Here is a 24,707-nt window from a genome sequence, read left to right as displayed (position 1 = left end):
TCAATGTTAGGGGACTAAGAGCACAGATGAAACGCCTCTTCTAAGCAGCATGTTAAAAAAAAAAACCTGTTTTGTTGTTCATTTAGAAAATGGAGGAAGCATGTTTTAACATTTATAACAAAGATGTTACCTTGAACAATGACAGGGCAGCTGAAAAAAATGTTGTTTATGTCCCGTCCCACCCATCAGTTTTAAAGAGCAGTTTACCCAAATGTAGTATCCCCAAATTTTAGACAAGTTTCCAACCACAAGTTCAAAATATATCAAGGAGGTTCTCCTGCTCTGGGATTAAAATGGTATTATCTCCCCCCCCCCCCCTCCCAAATTAATATTTTGCACTTTACTAATCCTTAATGGTGACTGCATTAGATGTAATTTTTTTAAGTTTTTATCTCCATTATTTTTACCTGTTGATGTGGCCAGTAAATGTGTTTTTTGTTTTGTTTGTTTTTTTTGGGTTTTTTTTTTCCAAAATCCTTTTAACAGACCAAACTGTCCAGCAAAGGTGGCATTTGAAAGGTTGAGGCAATGTATTTAAAACCTAACTTCCAGATTTTTGTGAACTTTAGGCTGCATTCACATCCTAAAAAAAAAATGTGTGACCATGTATTCCTGTGGAACTCTTCGCACTAATCAGTTGCGGGTCCGGTGAGTTTTTCAAAGTCCTGCTTGCTGAATTTCTGGTGCAGTTTTGGTGCAGTGAAAAAAATTACCTCCCTACTGAAATCAATGGAAAATGGATCAAAAATGCACCTGCATATACACTTTTGCCACGGATCAGTGTGAAAGTAGCCTTAAATAGGTTATTTGAGCTAAACTGATCAAAACAAACTATTACTTTCTCTAATATATGCAGTATCTGTGTGTGCGGTATAAAAACTGTGTGTCCTCAGCTATATACAGTGTATAGCACTGTGTTTCAGCAGCGGAATGGAAACTTCCTATCCCACTACTGTAATAAAATAGAGTAGGAAACTTTTTGAGGTGCAGGTTGTGACCTCATCTGCCTGCCAGTCCACTTCAGCCAGTCAGAGGGTGCCTTGTATTAATTTATAAAATACAACACTTCCTGTGAATGGGTGAGCTGCGCTCTGCCAAAATCAATTTTGTTTCGGGAACAGGCCAGGAAGTCCCACATACAGCTGCTTGAACACAGAGTTGTAAATTGTATGTAGCTAATACACATATACAGTCAGGTCCATAAATATTGGGACATCAACACAATTCTAACATTTTTGGCTCTATACACCACCACAATGGATTTGAAATTAAACGAACAAGATGTGCTTTAACTGCAGACTGTCAGCTTTAATTTGAGGGTATTTACATCCAAATCAGGTGAACGGTGTAGGAATTACAACAGTTTGCATATGTGCCTCCCACTTGTTAAGGGACCAAAAGTAATGGGACAATTGGCTTCTCAGCTGTTCCATGGCCAGGTGTGTGTTATTCCCTCATTATCCCAATTACAATGAGCAGATAAAAGGTCCAGAGTTCATTTCAAGTGTGCTATTTGCATTTGGAATCTGTTGCTGTCAACTCTCAAGATGAGATCCAAAGAGCTGTCACTATCAGTGAAGCAAGCCATTATTAGGCTGAAAAAACAAAACAAACCCATCAGAGAGATAGCAAAAACATTAGGCGTGGCCAAAACAACTGTTTGGAACATTCTTAAAAAGAAGGAACGCACCGGTGAGCTCAGCAACACCAAAAGACCCGGAAGACCACGGAAAACAACTGTGGTGGATGACCGAAGAATTCTTTCCCTGGTGAAGAAAACACCCTTCACAACAGTTGGCCAGATCAAGAACACCCTCCAGGAGGTAGGTGTATGTGTGTCAAAGTCAACAACCAAGAGAATACTTCACCACAGTGAATACAGAGGGTTCACCACAAGATGTAAACCATTGGTGAGCCTCAAAGCAGCAGGATGAATTCTGAAGTGTTTCGGGCAATATCTGCTCATATTCAGGCAAATGCTTCAGAACTCATTGGACGCCGCTTCATAGTGCAAATGGACAATGACCCAAAGCATACTGCAAAAGCAACCAAAGAGTTTTTTAAGGGAAAGAAGTGGAACGTTACGCAATGACCAAGTCAATTACCTGACCTGAATCCGAGTGAGCATGCATTTCACTTGCTGAAGACAAAACTGAAGGGAAAATGCCCCAAGAACAAGAAGGAACTGAAGCCAGTTGCAGTAGAGGCCTGGCAGAGCATCACCAGGGATGAAACCCAGCGTCTGGTGATGTCTATGCGTTCCAGACTTCAGGCTGTAATTGACTGCAAAGGATTTGCAACCAAGTATTAAAAAGTGAAAGTTTGATTTATGATTATTATTCTGTCCCATTACTTTTGGACCCTTAACAAGTGGGAGGCACTTATGCAAGCTGTTGTAATTCCTACACCGTTCACCTGATTTGGATGTAAATACCCTCAAATTAAAGCTGAGAGTCTGCAGTTAAAACACATCTTGCTAGTTTCATTTCAAATCCATTGTGGTGGTGTATAGAGCCACAAATGTTAGAATTGTGTCGATGTCCCAATATTTATGGACCTGACTGTACTTTATACAGCACTCCCATCTGTTCGTAAAGGAATTGGTTAATTCAGACCAGCTTGGTTCAAACTAACTTTTAAAGTGCAATAAAATCTGGAGTTAGACTTTAATACTGACGGGTGTTTACAATGGTTAGATTTTATTCTTTATGTGAAAACCTTTATCCTAAAAGAAAACCATCTGTAAGTGTTTAATAAATGTTAGCTGGCATTTAGCTTTAAGCTCTTAGAACGTTAGAAGATTTTGATGAAGTTGACTAATACTACCCTCCGCCCAGGCTGGCAATGCTGCTTTTTTAAGGTTTCTGTTGCTTCGCTATCCCAATTGTAGACACCATAAGACAGGAACTGTTACTGGCCAGATCACCAAGTAAAAATAAAAGGGAAAAAAGCGTATTTTAAAAGCACAATTTTAATCAGATCTGAGCCAAGTATGATTATCTGTCTAGATTTCACAATCTGTTTTATATGTTCGATAGACTTTAGAACTGGCTCGAAATCCAGCAATGATGCAGGAGATGATGAGGAATCAAGACCGAGCCTTAAGCAATTTAGAAAGTATCCCTGGAGGTTACAATGCTCTGCGCAGAATGTATACTGACATTCAAGAGCCAATGCTAAATGCTGCTCAAGAACAGGTATTTTTGTTAAAATTCAAAGCTAAAGTTTGTATATAAAATATATGAAATGGTCAAGATGTGATAAGTGATCTTTCTTCTTTTAGTTCGGAGGCAACCCATTTGCTTCACTAATGAGCAACTCGACAAATTCAGGAAATCCACCATCAAGAACTGAAAACCGGGATCCCTTACCCAATCCCTGGGCTCCTCAATCAGGTTCATCTTCATCAGGTGGTGAAGGCAGCCAAACCGGCACCAACAGTGGAGGCAGCACCACCTCAACACCTGGCCCCACTTTGCCTAATCTCTCTTCAAGCCTTGGTGGTATGTTCAGTAATAATATTATACCTCATGCATCATCATCATTTGAAAGTTCAATTTATGAGGAGTTTATAGATTATGTAATTGCCGAGTTTGAAATGAGTTGACTAAAGTACAGCCTTCTCACATCTACACATCTGCTAATTTAAGACCTAAAAATAAGCCAAACGTTTGTTCCAATTGTAAATTTTGACAAAGTATTGTTGGTAATGTCTATAAGTTGTGAAGATACTATAGAATACATTTGAAATGCTTGTTTAAAAACATTTATTTCTGTAGCTACTTTATACAGTTCTTGTATGGAAAACAGATATATAACTAACCGGCTTAGGGTGAGATGGTCTGATAGGAACAGACAGCTTTTTCTCCTCCGCACTGCAAAGTACAGTTCCTTCTTAAAACGGAGTGATTTTCAGGGGGGAGGGGGTTTTGGAGTGCTTGCAGTTCTCGCGTGAAAGCTTATTTTATAGCTTCTCCGTTAACAACCTTTGGGGAGGTGGGGAGACATTGGTAATGAAGACTGGAATCAGGGAGACCTTCTCACATGGTCTGTTAAATATTCTCACTCCTTTCACTGTGAGAGGCGAATATTATGGCAAAAAATGCACAATACCCTAGCCCTTTTCTGCTTCATGAGGTTGGGTTAGAAATTAAATACTTATTCGTTGTGAAGCGTGTAACCTCTACCTATAGGTATTCATAGGGAAGGGATCTCCAATCATTCTAAACAAATGGCCAGTTTATTGTCCTTCAGACATTAAGAGGGCCAGACTGATGCCAGGGGCAAATTTACCTGTCATCAGTGGGCATAAACATCACCACATTTGGTATTTTGGGGAGGAATAGCGCTCTATCATCAGTGTCAGGGGAAGAAATGGTGCCCCATTGTTGATGTCAGTTAGCAGAATAGTGTCTAATATCAGTAGGAGGAATAGTGCCCCAAGGGCCAGATAACAGCAAGAAAATGGTTGCAGTTTAGAGGCCACTGCCATAGGGTATAAATCATATTTTACCAATTGTATGCTAATGCCCTTTCATTTGCTGCGTTTTGATTTTCAAATTCCAAATCAAAAATGTTAGCCAATAACTACAACTGAGGTATTCTTTAACAATGCAGGCCAAGCAGAGTCTGTCACTGTCACCAACCCCCTGACCGACATGTTGCACATATCACATTTATTTTATACCTACTCCGTCATGGCCAGATTAACAAAAATCACATAGGAGGAGGATCTGAGTACTATATTGTGGGAGAGCTGTAAAAATGGTTCCTGTGGTGTCCCTCTCACCTACCCAAAGGCTTATGCAGCTATTTATATTACATATGGTATATCACACCCTGGAGAAATAATTTAATGGCATGGAAGGGGACTGCCCAGGTGTTGGAGTGTTCCAGACCACCTGATTCATAAGCTGTGGAGATGTCTAAAACGTTTTTGCTATTGGCAGCCAGTAGTAGACACTGTCGATAACACTGTCCATACTACAGCTAGTACCTTGGACCCTCTTCTTTGCTTGTCAGGCTCTTCAGATTAGGAAGACTTTTTTTCCGAAGCGGTTTCCCCGTGTGTTCACAATCCTGCTTGCAGCACGCAGAGTTAATCGCCTTAAAGTGGTTGTTCTCACATCCTCTCACTTTTTAAAAAAAAAAAAAGTTAATGCCATATTAATAATTGCTTGCATCCACAGAATTTAATTGCTGTCTGTTTTTCATCTGAAAACACAGATGAAAATTCGACAAATGGAACACTTGAAAGGGCCCTTAGGGGAATTTTCTAAGACCTGAGTAGTTGTGCATAGCAAACAATCAGCTTCTAAATTTAATTATCAAAGCTTAACGGAACAAGCTATGGCTAGAGGCTAACTGGCTACTATGCACATCCACTGCAGATTCTTTCTGCTTTAGTTTTAGTTAATTGTTTTGAAAAATATTTTGCTATGTCTTGTATACCATGCTGTCATTTTGACTAGGTGTGTATTCATGATACTAAAGGGTAGTAGTTAAAAGCTGTTCATTGTATGATGCTTTCCCTCTGCCCTATAGCAGAAATACTGCTACAGGGTGGCAGGGGTGCACAAAATTGTGTGTGTGTATATACATGATTTTGCATTTCCGGGTAGGGGGCGTGCACGGCTGTCAATCACCAGGTCCTGGCTGGTGATTCCCCACCAGCATCTGGCAATCACCGTGTATAATGGACAGGGGAGAGACCTGTATGTAAACAATACAGATCTCTCCCCTGTCAGGGATAACAGAGCCATACAAAGCCGTGTTCTTACAGTGTAAAGCGCACACAGTAAAACAGCACACAGTTAACTCTTTGATCATCCCAAATGTTAACCCCTTCCTGCCCAGTGTCATTAGTACAGTGTCAGTGCTTTTTATGAGTACAGGCAGTCCCCGAGTTAAGTACATTCGGCTTACGTAATACTCATACTTACGTACACTTCCCTCGGGACCGGAAGTCAAGCTGTCAGCATTCTTGTGCAGCAAGCTGATAAGAGACTAGCTGATAAGAGACATCAGAGAGACATAAGAGACAGAGACATCCATTGCTCGTTACTTGTGGGGCTAGCAGTGTCTGCCCACTATCTCCAAAGTGATTTAAGACTGTCTGTCTGCACCTCCGGGGAGAGGAAAGGAGAGGCTGTCAGGCTGCTCACTGAAGTGATCCTCCGTCTGTGCAGGGGGGAGGGGGCAGCGTGTGCTGTGTAAAGGAGAGCAGAGTTCTCTCATACAGTACATTACAGTACAGTGTATTTTTACCCTGCAATAATGCCTCCAAAGCAAAAAGCTGATGCAAGTGCTGGCACAGCAAAGAAAAGAAAAACAATCTCCTTGGAAGATAAAGTAGAAATAATAAAGAGATCAGAGAGTGGTGAAAAATCATCATCCATTTGCAGAATCATCATCCAGAGAAAAAGAAAAGCTCTGTACAAACCTCCCTTGATGCCTACTTTACAAAATTGACCCCAGCAGCAAAATCAAGCTCTGCATTACATTTGGATGTCGGAGACACTGTTGCTGCCCAATCCTCTCCAACATGCCATCCTCTGCCAAGATAGTTTAAAGTTGTACTCTACACTGTACAAGAGTTTACAGTATAATATTTGAATGTTGAATTTGATGTTTAAACATTTACATGCACATAAAAGTTAAATATGTTAAGGCAAACATGTGTCCAAGCTGCAGTTCTTATGCAAAACACCAGTTTAGAGCCTCTTGAGGTTTTACTGCTTTCTGTAACCTTATTACAAAAACGTAATCTAATATCCTGTCGTTTGGTTAGTAGTTAGTGCTTATAAAAGTGCCTGATTCAACTTATGAACAAATTCGACTTATGAACAAACCTACAGTCCCTATCTTGTACGTAACCCGGGGACTGCCTGTACTGATTACTGTATTGGTGTCACTGGGGATGTCAGTGACAGTCCGTTGCCCACCCAGTGTCAGAATGCCCACCGTAGTCCTGCTATAAGTCACTGATGGCCGCCATTACTAATATAAAAAAAAAATTCCAGTGTGTGTATATATACCACCATTTGTAGACGCAATAACTTTCACGTAAACCAATAAATTTACACGTATTGGGATTTTTTTTTGTGTGTTTTTTTTTTTTTTTAGCAAAGACATGTAGCAGAATACATTTTGGCCTAATTTCTAACGAAATTTGATTTTTGAAATTTTTGTACTGGACAGGTTTAAAAAAAAAAACAAAGTTTTTGACTGTTTGCTATTTAATCAGAATTGGCAGTCCTTTTTTTTTTTTATTTTTTTTTTTATTTGTATAGCGCAAAAAATAAATAACACATGCGATCAAATACCACCGAAAGAAAGCTCTATTTGTGGGAAAAAAGGGACATACATTTCCTTTGGCTGCAGCATTGCATGACTCTGCAATTGTCAAAATAATGCAGCGCCGTATTGGAAAAAATGGCCTGGTCAGGAAGGGAGGGTAAATCCTCTGGAGAGCAAGTGGTTAATACGTCAGTGCTTCCAAAACAAAAAACAAGTTGAGATGGTAGGCAGAGCCATGCAAATTAAACAAGACGTTTACTCCTTTAAACAGTGACTTTTTTTCCTCATCCAAAATAATCTTAACTTTCTTAATTTTTTTTTTCTACAGCTGGGATGTTTAATACACCAGGTATGCAGAGCCTGATGCAGCAAATAACTGAAAATCCTCAGTTAATGCAAAATATGTTATCTGCCCCTTATATGAGAAGCATGATGCAGTCTCTCAGCCAGAATCCAGACCTTGCATCTCAGGTAATAGAGGTGTATTGTATGTTGTTTTTGATTAGACATTTGAAGAGCTTGTTTTAGTCAGTGTTGCATTTTCTTTGTGCTGGTTTTGGAGGTACTGTAGTACCATGTTAATGCGTGGAGTGGAAAGAGCAAGCTTTTCTTCCATTTCCCTGTTCTAAAAACCCATTAAATATATATAGTCCACAAATAAGGGGCATATCAGATATTAAACTGAAAAGTTTGTTTTATTTTTTGTAACTTTATTAAGCATCAGCTATGATGGGGAAATTGTTCACAGGCCTGAAGCTTTATTGAAGGACAAAGATATGTAAGGGAGGGTGGGGGAAGGGGGATATCGTCTCAGGTATGCTCTTTCTCCTTATAGTCCGAAAGGCTATAGTCTCTGAGTAGACTGGACCGGTCGGTGACAGTCTTCAATGCACATTCTCTTCCTCTGGTGGATGAGGTGCTTTCTGACTCATCTCAAAGCATATTTTATGCAACACATCACTCTCCAGGTGCCATCAATGTTCTCTTGTGCAGCTGCACCACAAAATATTTATGCAACACCCAAAAGTGGGTGATGGCTGTTTGTGGTACATGTTCCAATGCCCTCAACAGGTCCTGTGCAAAGGGGCATTGTCAGAAGATGTGCAAAGCCATTCCTTCATGGATGCTGCAAAAAAGAGCAATGCTTAGTTTTTTGACATGCGTGCAAGTCCTCAGACAACCCACTTGGATTGCTATCCATTTCAGATCTTTGTGCCTCTTGGTGCGTCTTTTTGAAGAAACATTCCTGCAGACCACCTTACAAGTGACTTAGAGGTAGGCCATGAACAGACTCCATTGTGACTTTGTCACTAATCAACTTGTAGACAGTTTTTGGCTTCCACAAATTGTGCTCGACTCCATAGCTCTGTAGCCCCTGCTCCTTTATAAACTTAGTGTCCAAGTGGTACCAGGGAGTTTACCAATTATTGGAGATGGAGCTGTCCCATCCAAGGGACCTCCAAAGAGGCAGGAGTTACAAATTGGACATGGAATTTCCAACAGGGTCCACTGTTCGATCACAGTGCTGCTGATGCAGTTGCAAGCAAAGAACAACCTCGGTTGTAAAGCACTTTTGGGTGCACTTTTACTGCCTTTAAACCACTTCAGCCTCTCTGATGTACCTGTAAGTCGCCAGGTTGAAGTGGTTGTACTGAGACGATGCATCATCCCTGTATTTTTTTTTTGCTGGCGATCGGCTTTAACCACTTCAATACTGGGTACTTTCACCCCCTTCCTGCCTAGGCCATATTTCAGCACTGTCGCACTTTGAATGCTAATTGCATGGTCATACAACACTGTACCCAAATTACATTTTTAGAATGTTTTCTTTAGACCGAGCTTTCTTTTGGTGATATTTAATCACCACTGGCTTTATTTTTTGCTAAACAAATGAGAGAGCCAGAGAAGTTACAAAATTTACAAAAGTTCTGTTACAAAATTTTGCAAATAAGTACATTTTTTTTCTTCTTCACTGCTGTGCGCTGATGAGGCTGCGCTGATGGAGCGGCACTGATAATCGGGGCCCTGATTACCAGTGTAAATGGTACTCTGTCAGACTTGCTGGTTATCGGCACTTCTTTCCTCACACAAAGACAGCACATGAGCAAAGGAATGCGGATAACCGGCAAGTCCGTTTACATGTGACCAGCTGATCACATGTTAAAGGGTCGCTGTGATTGGCTCTTTACCCCAATCTGTGATCAGTTCAAAGGACACAGTGGTCACAAAGCGCACCCCAGGGGGCATGCGGGAGGCACCCACATGGGAGGACATTCAAGGATGAGGAGGAGAGCCGACGTTTGGCTATAGCACGATCAGGAAACTTAGTGTAAAATCGATCCTAGCGGCTAATTGGCCGCTGGATCACATTTCCAGGCGGTGGAGGGAGGTTCCTTCCGCCACCTTCGCAGGCTCTCCTGTCCCACCAGGGAGCCCAGGACTGAAACTGGCGTTTCCACCAGCTGGTCATAGAGATGACTGAGGACCAAAACATCCCTTATCTTCTTTATGGTCTAATAAACCGTAAGCGACAAGTATTTTGTCACTTACGGTTTCAGCTAATGTAAACCAGCCATTTCCGGCCTATGAAAGTGTTGGATCAAACCGATTGTGGCTTGATCTGGTGCTTTTAAGGGCAGAGGAGAGATCTGGGGTTTAATAAACACCAGATCTCTCAGAAAAGAGTACCTGTCACTGCCCATGCTATTACAAGGGATGTTCATTACCCTGTTCTGAGCCATCAGCTTTAGAGACTGGTTCTGAGTTTCTCATATCCTTGACTGATGAGAATCTATCCCCGAGGAGTTGCAGTCTATTGATAATACATCTAAATTTAAAGACGCTCTTATTGATGCATTTTGCACCACTCTGAAACTAGAGGATTAGCCTGTGGCTTCTACCACTGCAGTTTCCTGTCTTTGGTATCTTTTGTTTTTTTTTAGTTTTTTTTTCCCCTCAGTATGTTTCTCATTGGCAATTAAAAGTACAATGATACATTGTTTGCTCCCCCTAAGTTTTTACTGGCTTTGGGGTTTCAGCCATGTGTTGCCTTAACAAGGCAAGTACCATACCGGAGGAGGATGCACCTGCAGTTGGATGCCCTTTTCATAGCTCTGTTCTTACTAGTGGGTCCCACTTGGCATCCAGTTCTGGCTGTTACTTTACTTTGTCAAATTATGTCTGACTGGTGAAAATGTTTTAAGAAGGATGTAACCACTGCTGTGTTTGCCCCCCCTACTCGTTTAATGCATTGAGCAGATGACTGTTGCATTCAGTTTCCACTGTGCCCCTTTCCAAAAAGCCTTCCCATCCTACTTCTTGCTTGTGCCTCCTGTCAATGCATGTGCAAAAGACACTTTTGCTGAAATGATTGTTTGCAGAATTTTCTTGCAATAAGCATATGGGCCACATGAGACAGGGACAGGACCTCTTCAGACCAGCTCTTTATAATATCACCAAGGATGCTACCAATGGCAAAAGCACTCGTCTTCCTCAGTGGAAAAAGCCTAAGGAGAGGACTGCAAAGGTCTCTCACTCTATGCTCATCAAGAAGCATCCATTTCATTTCTTTACTCCCCCGACACCAGAATAGGGGCCATACAATCTTTGTTCCCCATTCACTTTCAAATCTGATATTCCAGGTTTGCCAGATCCTCAGACAAGCTTTCCTCCACATAAGTGCCCTTCCAACAGGTTTGGCCAACCTGTTGAACTGGATTCAGTGGAACGACACTATGGCCACATACATGTACCAGAAATCCTGCTGTGGTAAGAGAGCTGGAACAGACCCTTTCTTGGACTGAACTGCATGTGTACATTCCAGGTGTAGACATTTGACAGACAGAGTTCCATCTGGACCTGGGAGAGTGGTCTCTGCATCCAGACCCTGTTTCATAGGTGGCTGACGCTAAATGTAAACCTCTTGGTCTCTGTGTTCAACAACCAACTGGACAGGTGTTTTGTTTTTTTTTGTTTTTTTGTTTTTTTTTAGTTGCATTGGTCCTCTGGATGAAATGGTGGATGCTCTGGTAGCTCCAAGGGATTAGTAAATCCTGATCTATGCCTTTCTTTTTCCTACTCACATGGTAGGATTCTGGCAGACTAACCATGGGACCTGCCGGACCACCCAGAACTATTGTCCAAACTGTCAATTTGCCATCCAGCTTCATGGATGTTGACTTTAATAGCATGGCTGTTAAAAGACCAGGTTCTAAGGGACAGGGGCATCTCTTAATCTGTATTTCTTACAGTGCTCAAGGCTAGCGCATCTACTTCCTGCAATATCTATCATCATATGTGGAAGGTATATTTGACTTGGTGTAAGGACCACACATCATCAATCATCATCTTTCTGCAGCTGAGTCTGGAGCAGTGTTTGGCTTGGAGTGTGCCATCAAGGGTCAGAGTTACTGCTTTTTCCATTCTGTTTTATAGATCAGTGGCCTCTTACTACCTGTTTAGAACATTTATACAGGGGTCTGCCATGTAGCTATCCCTTTCTGCTCTCCTATGACTTCATTAGATCTGAATCTGGTGCTCCCTGTGCTTCAATAATTGCCATTTGAACCCATTACAGGCATTCCTTTTTCAATCCTCACCTAAAATGTATTTTTCCTTGTAGCGAACACTTCTGTGAGGTGAATATCTGACGATTCTGTCTGCAATTTGAAATGCCCTAGTGTGAATGGAGCTTTATGTCCCAGTGCTTTGTTTCTGTTCTGTTGTGGCCGGGGATTGATCACATGGAAGCATACAAGCTGCGGTGGCTATTAGAAAAATAGGAAGAAGAATTCTAATATTTAATTCCAGCAGACAACAATGGATAAACAATCTAATTCTGGGCATGTGGCCATATTTATTCTGGGATTAAAAACCGAATGTTAAGGCAGTTAGTTCCTTTTCTGTTGTGACTGGAGGGGGAGTCATCACATGTGTGGGCGTGTTTTCTGTTAAAGTTGGCTAGTACACTTTCAACATGTACAGGCCTAATGTGCCCACCCACATTCACTACAATTCCCAAAGGTTGATGGAAAGTGTAGTTTCCTGAGAGGAGAGGACATGATGCAATCCCTGCTGTTACACTTCCTCCTTGGCAGAGCAGATGCTGTTATTTTTTATTACAGAGATGACTTCCTGAAAATTCAGCTAGACTTTCCTCTTCAGTGGTAAGGAATTTAAAAAATGTAAGTGTTTTTTGTGTAGGGGATGTACTAATTGGTGATTATATATTTTTTTTTTTGCATATCCCGGAGTTGTTCAACGCCGAGAGGCCGCATATATGCGTACCTAATAAAAAAAACAAACAGAACTGTGCCAGCGGCTGATGGAAAGCTCCCAATCTTTACTTGCGATTGGAAGCTTTCTGATCATGTGACAGCTAAGCATGGTGGTCACGTGAACTCAAACCCCGCCCCACCTCCTGGCATCTAAAACCCCTTAAAAGGCCGGGAGGCACCGGCGCCAAGGGGCTAAAGAAGGGACCTAAACGGTGCCCCCGGTTCTCGTTCCACCATTTCCATGTGTTCCTGACAATTATTGTTCAGCCTTAGTCCCAAAGTCCAGGTTCCCTCTTTTCCTGTGAAGGCTTGCTCTTCTAGATCTGTGAGCACCTCTTGGCCTATTTATCATTAGGGAACAGTTTCTCAGATTTGTAAGGCTGGCACCTGGTCTCCTGTTCACATGTTCTCTCAGGTGGAAGTTGCTCTCTCATTTTGATGCCAGCTTCGGATGTAAGGTCCTTCAGACAGCTCTTTGAGCGACAAGCTGTCCCCAGTTCCTATTTACTTGGGGCTGTTGATGGTTGTTTGATGTGTTACCCACCCCTCTGTTGGACTGCTTTTGGACATGCTACAGGATTAAGGTTTCTATGTGTCCCTCAACGATTGAGAGAGAAAATTTGATTTTTGTTTTTGTTCTAAAATCCTTTTCTTCGAGTCTATCAAGGGTTACAAGTTTCACAGCTTTGTGTTTATGATCATGCTCTCGGCACAAAACTGAGACATGCTGGTAGTAGGATAGTATAAGGGGTTAAACACAGGGCTGGCCTACATTTTTCTGTTTGCCAGTAGTGCCCAATCCTCCTGTAGGCTGCAGTATAATCTGAAGTGACTGGCCAAGTGATTGGGTTTTGTGAATCTGCTAGATCATATTTTGTATTCACATATGCTGTGCACCAAGCACATTGCAAAAATAATGGCATTTGATAACATTATTATGATTTCACTTATTCATTTTTAATGTGTGTACTTTATTAAACACAAAGTGTAATCAACACTTTTTCTCATCAGATGTTGCAAAATAATCCTCTCTTTGCTGGAAATCCTCAACTTCAAGATCAAATGAGACAGCAGCTGCCAATTTTCCTGCAACAGGTATGTGGAAAAATCATTAGTTAAGTCTTCTGTAAATATTAACATTTAGCTTTTGAGTGAACACTGAACCTTTGAACTTATTTCACTTTACATCCATAACTTAAGCACTTCCTGCCATGTAAAGCTACACAGAAGCTACAATATCTGTATGTATGTTCAGTGGATTGCTGGCTAGGAAAAAGAAACTCAACAGTTAGGAGTGCACTAAAACTGAAATACAGATTTATGAATTATTTAATTTGCTAAAGAATTGGAAAATCTGTTGTGCCTTGTGATTTACTCACCCCCACCACTTTGCACAGCCAGACAGGTAAAACCTCTGTTTCCTCAATCACCTTTCTGACTTTGTGTCTCCTTTTGCTTTATTTGGACAATGATCATACTGATTCACTGCCCAAGGAGAAAGCAGATGATGAAAACATTAGCATAAATAGGAAAGTGTGGCGGGGATGTTGTGCTTTCGTTATTTAAGCATTGAAAGTGTGATCTCTACATCTGACCCACTTGGGGTGAGTTAGCCCAACATAGTCTAGTAGTTTGGCAGACAGTTACTCAATCCAAGTGACATCTTATAGATTGCAGAAAGCTTTAATCCAAAAAACTTGTGCAGATCATAACAGATGAACATCGGGTAGGTAGACAAATGAGTATGTTTAGCTCCAGCTATATACAGTACATATGGTGAATGGAGGCTAAAGCATTAAGAGGAAGGGTGGGACTGAACTAGATAAAGCATCCCCTAGCTATGGCGTGATGTAGGGACAATATTTTTAAAGGCAGAAAACTAAAGTGTAACATGATGGGGGGGGAGTGTGAATTAAAAGACTGAACAGTGTTGCATATGATTTGGCTAGTAAATGGTTTGAATAAACATATGACAGTGCTTCATTAAAGTGGTTCTAAAGGCAAAAAGTTTTTTTACCTTAATGTATTCTCTGCATTAAGGTAAAAAAAACTTTCAGCCTTCCCCACCCCAGCCCTCCCTAAACACTTACCCGAGTCCATTCTCGATATTGTGCTGTCCCCATCTGCAGCAGCTCCTCTCCCCTTTTGGCTCCCTTTTTGGGGGGTTTTTGGCTTACCTGTAAAATAGCCCAAACTATATGCAAGGTATGAAGAGCTATTTTACAGGTAAGCCAAAAAAAACCCATGTCGTCTTGTTTAGATGTGCAGAGTAGATATTGAATACAAATTCTACTTTTTTGGGTGTTGATTTGATTAACTAAAGGGGATTTGTGTTTTTACTATTGTGTTTAGGGAAACCATTTTCACTTTTTTTGTTTTTTATTTTTGTTTTTTATTCCTTTCTAGATGCAGAATCCAGAAACTTTGTCAGCTATGTCCAACCCTAGAGCAATGCAAGCCTTATTACAAATCCAACAGGGATTGCAGACTTTGGCTACTGAAGCTCCTTCCCTTATTCCAAGGTAAAATTCTTAATAATGTTTCATATCTGTAAGTGGCTGTTACTTTGCAAGGAGAACCTGCATTCTTCCACTATGTGCTGATTCTGAAACCATACATTTGAATGCTCTTGTTACAATTATGTGTTAGTTTGTGAACCATTTGGAAAGACATTTAGCAACATAACTCACAGAATGCATTCTTGTGTATAATCTACTTATTTTTATATTCATATTTAAAATAAAGTATGTGCAGAGTTTATAGTTTATGCTGTTCCATACGAGCTATTTTATGCTTCATTTACAGGATTCCACAGTTTGCTATTATGTTTCTCTTGCATGCATAAGCGAGCTTTAGAAATACACTATATTGCCAAAAGTATTGGCACGCCTGCCTTTACATGCAAATGAACTTTATTGGCATCCCAGTCTTAGTCCATAGGGTTCAATATTGAGCTGGCCCGCCCTTTGCAGCTATAACAGCTTCAACTCTTTTGGGAAGGCTGTCCACAAGGTTTAGGAGTGTGTCTATAGGAATGTTTCACCATTCTTCCAGGAGTGCATTTGTGAGGTCAGGCACTGATGTCTGATGAGAAGGCATGGCTCGTAGTCTCCGCTCTAATTCATCCCAAAGATGTTCTGTTGGGTTGAAGTCAGGACTCTGTGCAGGCCAGTCAAGTTCCTCCACCCAAACCCACTCATCCATGGCTTTATGGACCTTGCTTTGTGCACTGGTACGCAGTCATGTTGGAACAGGAAGGGGCCATCCCCAAACTGTTTCCACAAAGTTGGGAGCATGAAATTGTTCAAAATGTCTTGGTAAGCGAACGCCTTTAGAGTTCCCTTCACTGGAACTAAGGGGCCAAGCCCAACCCCTGAAAAACAACCCCACACCATAATCCACCCTTCACCAAACTTTACACTTGGCACAATGCAGTCATGCAAGTACCATTCTCCTGGCAATGGCCAAACCCAGACTCATCCATCAGATTGTCAGACAGAGAAGTGTTATTCATCACTCCAGAGAACATGTCTCCACTGCTCTAGAGTCCAGTGGCAGCATGGTTTACAACACTGCATCCGACGCTTTGCATTGCACTTGGTGATGTAAGGCTTGGATGCAGCTGCTCGGCCATGGAAACCCATTCCATTAAGCTCTCTATGCATTGTTGATGTGCTAATCTGAAGGCCACACGAAGTTTGGAGGTCTTTAGCTATTGACTCTGCAGACAGTTGGTGACTTTTGCGCACTGTGAGCTTCAGCATGCGCTGACCCCGCTCTGTCATTTTACGTGGCCTACCATTTTGTGGCTGTGTTTCTGGTGTTCCCAGTTGCTTCCACTTTGTTAGGACACCACTAACAGTTGACCGTGGAATATTTAGTAGCAAGGAAATTTTACGGATGGACTTATTGCACAGGGGGGCAACCTATGACAGTACTACGCTTGAATTCACTGAGTTCCTGAAAGCGACCCATTCTTTCACAAATGTTTGTAGAAGCAGTTTGCATGTCTAGGTACTTGATTTTATACACCTGTGGCCATGGAGGGGATTGGAACACCTGAATCCAATGATTTGGAGGTCTGGCCCAATACTTTTGGCAATATATTGTATTTCAAAGAAGAGTGCAGATTAGGATTTTTAAGGCACCACATAAAAAAGAACATTAATGATAAAACAAGTATTTTTAGGAGTTGCACACATTTTTCTTAGGAATTGCATTAAGTAAACTTCTAAAATACAGCTGATAATATAAATGGCAAAAAGCCAGAAATCCCCATTACATCATAACTATCCAACATTGCACATCACAATTTGTGTTATAACAGTCAAACCTTGACGAAATGTCACATGTGTATCCCGGGGCTTCAATCATACTTGGCATTGTATAGTGCTAGTGTTTTGTTTTATAAACTTTAGTGATTTAAATTCTATCCCTACTCCCTCTTAGCTCTACTACCTTTGGAGGTTTGGGTGGTACAGCCAGCCCGCCTTCCACAACTGTGCCCACACCTGGATCAACTGAAAGCACCACTCCTTTGTCTGGAATCTCTGAGCCAGGGCACCAGCAGTTTATACAGCAGATGCTGCAAGCCTTGTCTGGTGCTAATCCACAGGTAACATTCACTTTGACTTGGACTTTTCAGCAAAAATTGTTTAATATGTTTAGCAGAATAAATTTCATTCTTTCTCAGGGCTGACTAACCAAATTAATGCAGCACCCTCAGTTGTAGTTTAAATTGATTAATGGGAAAGCTATAATATGTGACGTTTGTAATCCACTGTTGTAGTGTTTACTTTATAGGTATATTAATGCATTATTGACATTTTAAAGTGTTTTCTAATCCATATTTGTATTTGACACAGAGATATGTAGATTCAATGTTTGATACAGACTTGTGTTTCATGCAGTCAACTTGATCGGCAGCTGCTGAGATTTAGATCTTGGCCATGTAGAGCGTCCTCTGACAAGCAATGTGATTAAAGCTAAATTCTGAGCAAAATAAATTGTTATCCACTTGCCCTCCTGAGGATTTACCCCCATTCTTGACCAGGCCATTTTACTTTAACTGACAATTGCGCGGTCATCCAATGCTGCACCCAAACAAAATCTACGTCCTTTTTTTTCCCCACAAATTGAGCTTTCTTTCGGTGGTATTTGGATGCCTTTGCAGTTTTTATTTTTTGCCCTTTAAAATTTTGAGAAAAAAATTATATTTTTGACTTTTTACTATTAAATGTGTCCAGTAAAAAAATTTAAAAAATCAAATATTGTCATAAATTTAGGCCGAAATGTATTCTACTACATCTTTGCTAAAAGAAAAAAAAAATCCCAATACGTTTAAATGAATTGGTTTACGTGAAAGAGCATTTACAAATGGCAGTATAGATATTGGAATTTTTTTTTTTCTTTACTAATAATAACTGTGATCAGCGATTTATAGCGGGACTGCGGCGGGCATTCTGACACTGGGGGGAACTGGCTTGGTGTCAGTGACATCCCCAGTGACACCAATACAGTGATCCGTGCTAACAAAAAACAAAACACTGACACTGTACTAATGGCACTGGGCAGGAAGGGGTTAACATGAGTGGCAATCAAAGGGTTAACTGTGTGCTGGGAGTGTTTTACTGGGGGGCAGTGTGTTGGTGCTTCACTGTAAGGACACTGCTCTGGATGGTTGTGCTGTGCACAGCCATCCACAGCAGTGTGCCCGAGCCGACAAGGAGGACGACTATTAGTAAACAAAGCAGCCTTCCTCCCCATCAGAGATTCTTGTTAATCACAGGGCGCCAGCGGGTAATCACCGGCCGGGACCCAGTGATTGACAGCCGCAGCCTCGAATGGAAATGCGAAATCACGTATATATACGTGATTTTGCGTACCCCTGCCACCCTGTAGCAGTATATCTACTATAGGGTGGCGGGGATGTGGTTAAATTCACTGCAAGCAACCCTGGTTTTGATGTAGAGGGAACATAAAACCGCCTTATTTCTAATTTCCCCAGCATCCAGCTCTCTCCTTTCTGATGCTCCAGGATATGGGACGGCTCTGCGTTTTTTCCTTACAATGCAGGACTGTTGGTCCTGCATTGTACGTGATGACGTCAGAGTGTCTGTGCCAAATGGCACTTCAAAGGATGTTTGGGGAGCCATTCATGCAGCTGGGAACAATGGGCGAGGAAAGTAAAACTGCTTTTCATTTTACCCCAGACTACAAATGAGCCTTTAATTGTTGCAAGTTCAGGGTGAGCCCTACTGATAGGGTAGATTTGGATTTTACCTGAAGTTCAGCTTTAACCACTTACTGTCCCATTCGTCGTACCTGTACATCCTCGGGAACATGCGCTTATGCCAGGATCTTGGCTGCAGCTGGTATAAAAATTTGATGCCAGTGATGGGCTTTCATGTAAACGTGATCTGAGTGGCTGTACAGGCGCTTGACCACTTTTACAGGGTATGGAAACATATAAACATTTTAACATGGCCGCCTATCCCTGAGATCTGCTGTCAGTCTTTTATTATGATTTGGTTGTCTCCTTAACCACAAGCCTACAAGGCACTTATACCCCCTTCCTGCCCAGGCCAATTTCCAGCTTTCAGCGGGGTCACACTTTGAATGACAATTGCGCGGTCATGCAACACTGTACCCATATGAAATTTTTATCATATTGTTTGTGACAGATAGAGCTTTATTTTGGTGGTATTTAATCAACTCTGGGTTTTTTATTTTTTCTTAAACCAAAAACCACTGAACATTTTGAAAAAAAAAGTTTTTTCTTAGTTTTTGTTATAAAATTTTGTAAATAAGTGATTTTTCTCCTTCACTGATGTGCGCTCATGAGACTGCACTGATGGACACTGATAGGTGGCACTGATGAGGAGGCACTGGTAGGTGGTACGGTAGGGGCATTGACAGGCATCACTGATGGCCACTGAAAGGCAGCGCTCATATATGACACTGATAGGCGGCCCTGACTGGCACTGATAGGCGATGCTGACTGGCACTGATAGGTGGCACTGATGGGTGACACTAAAAGGCAGCTCAGATGGGCACTGATATGTGGCATTGATGTGCACTGGTAGGCACTGATATGTGGCATTGATGGGCACTGGCACGTGGCACTGATGAGCACTGACAGCTGGCACTGATGGACACTGACAGGTGGCACTGCTGGGGCTACACTGATCATCAGGCACACTGATCATCAGTGCTCTGATGATCAGTGTACATGTCCCCTCCGCGGAATGCTGATTACGGACTCTCCTCTCAGTCAGTGACAGCTCGTGAGGAGAGAAATGCCGATAACCGGCATCTCCCTGTTTTACATGTGATCAGCTGTGATTGGACACAGCTGATCACATGACCGAGCCGACATCTTCGGCTCTTTCCGAGGATCGGTGATCCGCTGTGTCCGAGGGACACAGCGCACCGCAGATCGCCGCGCTGCGCGCTCCAGGAGCCACGCATGCGTCGTTAGAATGGGAGGCTGTCATATGACGTCCTCCCAGAACAAGAGAACCACCTTGCGCCCATCATATTACTATATGGCGGGCGGGCGGGAGGTGGTTAACAAATAGTGCAGATTTGGGGCTTTTATATATACAATCAAGAATTGCATATCATTTCTGATGCCCATATTTTTGGATCTGTGGATTGTTTTAACATGCGGTTTCCACGAACACTGACTTGTTTGAGTATGTTCAATCACATGGTCAGTTTGAATAGCTCCAGTTTTGACAAATTTAACACTGTAAAATGGCTTGTGTAACAATTACAGACTGTGGTGTTTTTGTTTTTTTTTTGTGTTTTCTTAAAAGGGCAGAGGTTTTTTTTTTTTTTTTTTTTCTAAAGACCTACTTTAAACTATATGCTTTGATGATCATGCCTGTGTTGCATTTTTCTCAGGTCCAGAATCCAGAAATCAGATTCCAGCAGCAGCTGGAGCAGCTCAGTGCAATGGGTTTCCTAAACAGAGAAGCAAATCTACAAGCTTTAATAGCAACTGGAGGAGACATCAATGCAGCTATTGAACGACTACTGGGATCCCAACCTTCATAGCAATCCTTCCCAATCCAGAAAAAAAGTGTAATTTATTTTTGATAACGGCTTTTAAGTCTCGATAAAACACCTGCTTTATTTCAGTTTGACTCCTGGAGTTCCTTGTCATAACAAACTAAACCTTGAAGCATTTAAGTCTGGATGAAGTGCAGTAGTTTATCTGAAACTGTGGGAATCAAAGCTTTTTCTTTTTTCTTTTTTTTTTCTTTTTTTTTTGGGACTTCTTGCATGTAGTACAGACCATCTACTTCCCCACACACTGCATTGCTTGTGATTTTCCAGTGAATAGCTTCTACAGTTGGCTAACAGGTTTCAGCTAAACTTCATCTGTCGAAGGGTATTTGCTTTAATCCATAGCCTCCAGTAGTAATTTATGTAGACTACATGCAACACCAGAAGTCAAATAGAGAAGGTTATAATTAGTGATACACTATCGCTTTTTGTGACTTTAGCTTGTATTTTTGCTAACATAATGCTGTACGATTCAAACTGCTTGAGTTTCATTTAGCCTTATGTTTTTCCTTCTGATCACTTATGTAAACATGGGATATATTGCTGCAGTCCATTGACAGTAGTTATAGCTGCACACCCACAGAATATGAAACTTGGTATTTAGGTAAATGTGGAATAATTGCATTTACAAAAGAAGTCTGGTCTGAAACAAGATGTAGCTGCAATAGTAGTAATATACAGTTAAATAGATTTTGGTTAGGTCGAAAAGCATTTTAGGAGAGAAACTCTTAAAGCATACTTTCATCTGCCAATTTGATATTATGGGTATAAAGCCGAAAGGGTCGGCTTTGAATCTGTAATGCCAGCACAGGATTTGAAGTATCCATTTCATACCTTGATAAATGATTGCATTTGTCTCCATTTTCAGGGATTCCTTGTTGTCAATGTAATTTTTACCCCAGATTTTATAATACCCTTGGACTAATCAGCTAGAATATGAACATCAAGCACTCTGGATGCTTCAAAAGCCTGTATTAGCAGGAGAAAAAAAAAGTTGTACAATAAACACTATTTACAAAGTTCATTATTGTTTCGCTGTGCTTTAAAATATTAGGTTTGACAGAAATTTGCTAGACATTTGAATTTCAATTTAAAGCTGAACTCCAAGTAGATCCAAGAAGATTAATATAATCGCATATTAAAATCCTTAAATGCATTTTAAAATGATAATTTAATTACCTGATTCTGTCTTGAATATCCTGCAATGCCCTGCGCAGCAGCACATAGTCTGTGAGATGGATGGCTAGCTTCCTGAACCAATCAGACCCTTCTGCAGTGTGCATGTGTAAGGGAGATGAGAGCAGTGTTGACTGCTTCATGTCCAAGCAGGAGGTTGGGGCTGTGCTGCTGCAGCGGTGGAGGTCAAAAACCTATAGGGGCCACTATGTGGGCTTATCAGAATTACAAGTCCTTTGGCAGGTGAAATAAAGTCAATACATACAGCTATATCTTTAGTTGCTTTCCTGACATTCAGCTTTAAGGCAGTGTTGGGCAAGCTGTGGACCTCCACCTGCTGAACTACTACCTGTACAGTGCTGTGAAGGCATTCTGCCAAGGTTGGTAGTTCTCAGCAGCTGGGAGGAGTTTGTTGATACATCAAAGATCTTAATCAGTAGTGATAAATTTTGCTGAGATGATCTTGGCATTCACTGTACACACTGCCAGAGATCCTCATGCTTCTAAAGTGCAGATTAGAACAGTTAGTATTTACAAAGGTGAGTGACACCACGGTCCAGTTCTGTTCATTGTGGCTTGATTTCAGGATGTGAGAAAGTGTCATGTGATCTAATAATTTTTAACCACATTGTACAAATAGATAATCTTGCAGTTTTATCAGTAGTCATCTCTCCTGTGCACAGGTAATAAATAAATGCCAACAATTCTTCTGTTGCTTGTCTGCTCTTCGCTTTTGTTTAGGTGTGGTTTCATTGTAACTATAGGGCTCATAATTTCTCAACTTCTGTTCAGCCATACTTGACTAAGCTACATGTGACATTTAGGGTCCAGTTAAGGTAAGATGGTGATGTGAGGGCCCAGGAGCCCAGCGCATGCTGGAGTGTATATCTCCTAGATGGCTCGTGAATGCTTTGATATTCATTTTTCAACAAACTCTTCTGGGCTGTTTACTACTGCTATTGCACATGCACCAGTGACTCCCTAGACCCAGGATTCAGGAAGCTGTGGAAGACTTGCTACCACCAGAGCAGGTCAGTATTGTAATTCCAGATTCATGATGGCATTTTGGATGGCTCCTAAAGCCTCCGAAGATCAGCTGCCTATATAGTGGTGATCTACGGTTTGAAATCGATTTAGCGTTCACAGTGGTGAGTTTTCAAGAATAAGAGTGATGGCTGTATAATGGTCAAGGTGGTTAACTTTGAAAAATACAGAATAAATCAATATAGGTGAAAAAACACCTAAACCCCTATTGTACCTAAAAAGGTGGTTGCGAAGGAAGAGATGTTCGCTACATGTAAGCATAGTAGCTGTCCAGTAATTTAATACTGGGTTTTGGCTCAAAAGTGCTGCATATAGGCCAGATTCTGTGGTTAAATTCCAGTCTATATGCAGACAAAAGAAAAAATGGGCTAGTGTGAATAAAGTAGATGTAATCCTAACCAAAAGACTGTGAACAACTGTGGCTAAACAATTGTCATTTATGAAATAAAGTTTTCCCCTCTCATCTTTCAGGACAGCACCTTGAGAGACCACGGCTCCTCCCCACCTGAGGAAACACCTCCACCCTAAATAAAAACACTGTCACTCCCCTCAGACCTCCGTTTTTTGTGTGTTTCCTCCGGTGGGGAGACAGGGGACAGCAATACCTGGGGTGATGAGCTTGGAGACAGGGCAGCGTGGGGTGAAGGCCGGAGAGCCGGCTGCTATTCCCTCAAAGAACACTGCAAAGGCAGGGTTGCGGCCTCTGGGGGACAGGGGAAAGGCAGCACTAACCTGTCGGCCGCCTCCGGCCCCCTCCGGAGAGTTGCGGGAGCCAGGGCATCCTCATGTGAGGTCTGAAGAAGATCGGGGGGGGGGGGGGTCCCACTCCTTCCATACGTGCCAGCATTGGAGCATGCCGAGCCGGATGACGGGAGACGCCATTTTCGGTGGAGGGGGCGGGGCTTCTCCCGGGGTCACGGCTTCCGGCTGTGGCCCTATACACTGGAGGATGGCGGCAAGATGGCGGTGCGATGCGGTAGCCTGTGGAGACAGGCGATACCGCGGAAGAGGCGACTACCCTCCTGTGCAAATGTCCGGAGCAGAGCCACCGGGACCAGGCGAGGCCAGCACCAGCCAGCCACAGGTAGGTGACTCAGTGGGCCCCTAGCTCCAAGGGGTGTTCCCGGCCCTCTTTGTGGTCAGAGGGGCTAGGGCAGGAGGGGGGCGGTCATGCAAGGTCAGAACCTTGTTCCCTGCCAGGGAGGAGAAGGGGGGGGCGGTTGGGCAGGCGGCTTGCTTAAGGGGTAATAGGTTGCCTGGTTCTCCCCTTCTTGTTTTTTTAGGGTAAAGCCCGTGAAAAACTCAATCACCAGGTGCCTAAGCGGAAATGTCCATCATGTAAGGTGACCCTCAAAGAATCGTGGAAAAAGGTGCTATGTGGGCCCTGTATAGAGGGGTTAGTGAGGGAGGAGAGTCTGGTACAGGGAGACTTGGTTAAATCAGTGAAGGAACTGATCAACACCTTTGACTCCTTCAAAACGCTGGTTGGGAGCTTAGCGTTACCCCAGGCTGTGCCCCGTCCCCCCCAGCAGGTAACTCCATCAACTAGTCGAGGAAAGGAGGGCCAGGAGGCTGCGAAAGGTGAGCCATCCTTGGACTCCCAGTCCGAAGAGGATTCAGAAGGGGAGGGCCCCTAAGATGATCCCAGAGGCCCCTCAAGATACAAACTGTCCCTGGAGGAGGTAGATGATTTGTTGGGGGTAATTTATGCCACGCTCAACATTGAGGATAAAAAACCACTTTCTCTACATGATCAGATGTATCAGGGCATGGAGGAACAAAAGTGGAGCGTTTTTCCGGTGCATGAAGTTTTGGTGGATATGATAAGGAAGGAGTGGC

The 24,707-nt window shown here is 42.2% G+C and overlaps 1 protein-coding gene and 1 non-coding gene across 2 annotated transcripts in view; one reads left to right on the top strand and one right to left on the bottom strand.

Moving 5' to 3' along the window:
- UBQLN1 (ubiquilin 1) overlaps positions 1-22,538 on the top strand; it is a 46,255-nt gene extending 23,717 nt beyond the window's left edge. The window contains exons 5-11 of the mRNA XM_089679018.1: positions 3,039-3,197; positions 3,284-3,503; positions 7,628-7,770; positions 13,587-13,670; positions 14,982-15,097; positions 17,025-17,190; positions 20,484-22,538. Of these exons, the coding sequence (XP_089535144.1) occupies positions 3,039-3,197; positions 3,284-3,503; positions 7,628-7,770; positions 13,587-13,670; positions 14,982-15,097; positions 17,025-17,190; positions 20,484-20,636 (1,041 nt within the window). The 3' untranslated portion in view covers positions 20,637-22,538. The remainder of the gene's footprint in view (positions 1-3,038; positions 3,198-3,283; positions 3,504-7,627; positions 7,771-13,586; positions 13,671-14,981; positions 15,098-17,024; positions 17,191-20,483) is intronic.
- On the bottom strand, positions 7,840-8,027 carry LOC149460962 (U2 spliceosomal RNA). Its single transcript, XR_016312976.1, has one exon. It is a non-coding gene; the product is annotated as a U2 spliceosomal RNA (small nuclear RNA).
- Positions 22,539-24,707: the final 2,169 nt, after the last annotated feature.

This window comes from Staurois parvus, unplaced genomic scaffold (genome assembly GCF_062004578.1).
Source record: "Staurois parvus isolate SC_StPar_1 unplaced genomic scaffold, SC_StPar_1.0 ptg000215l, whole genome shotgun sequence".
NCBI lineage: Eukaryota > Metazoa > Chordata > Amphibia > Anura > Ranidae > Staurois > Staurois parvus.
The sequence above is the reverse complement of the archived record's forward strand: the minus strand, read 5'-3'. Positions and strand labels throughout refer to the sequence as shown.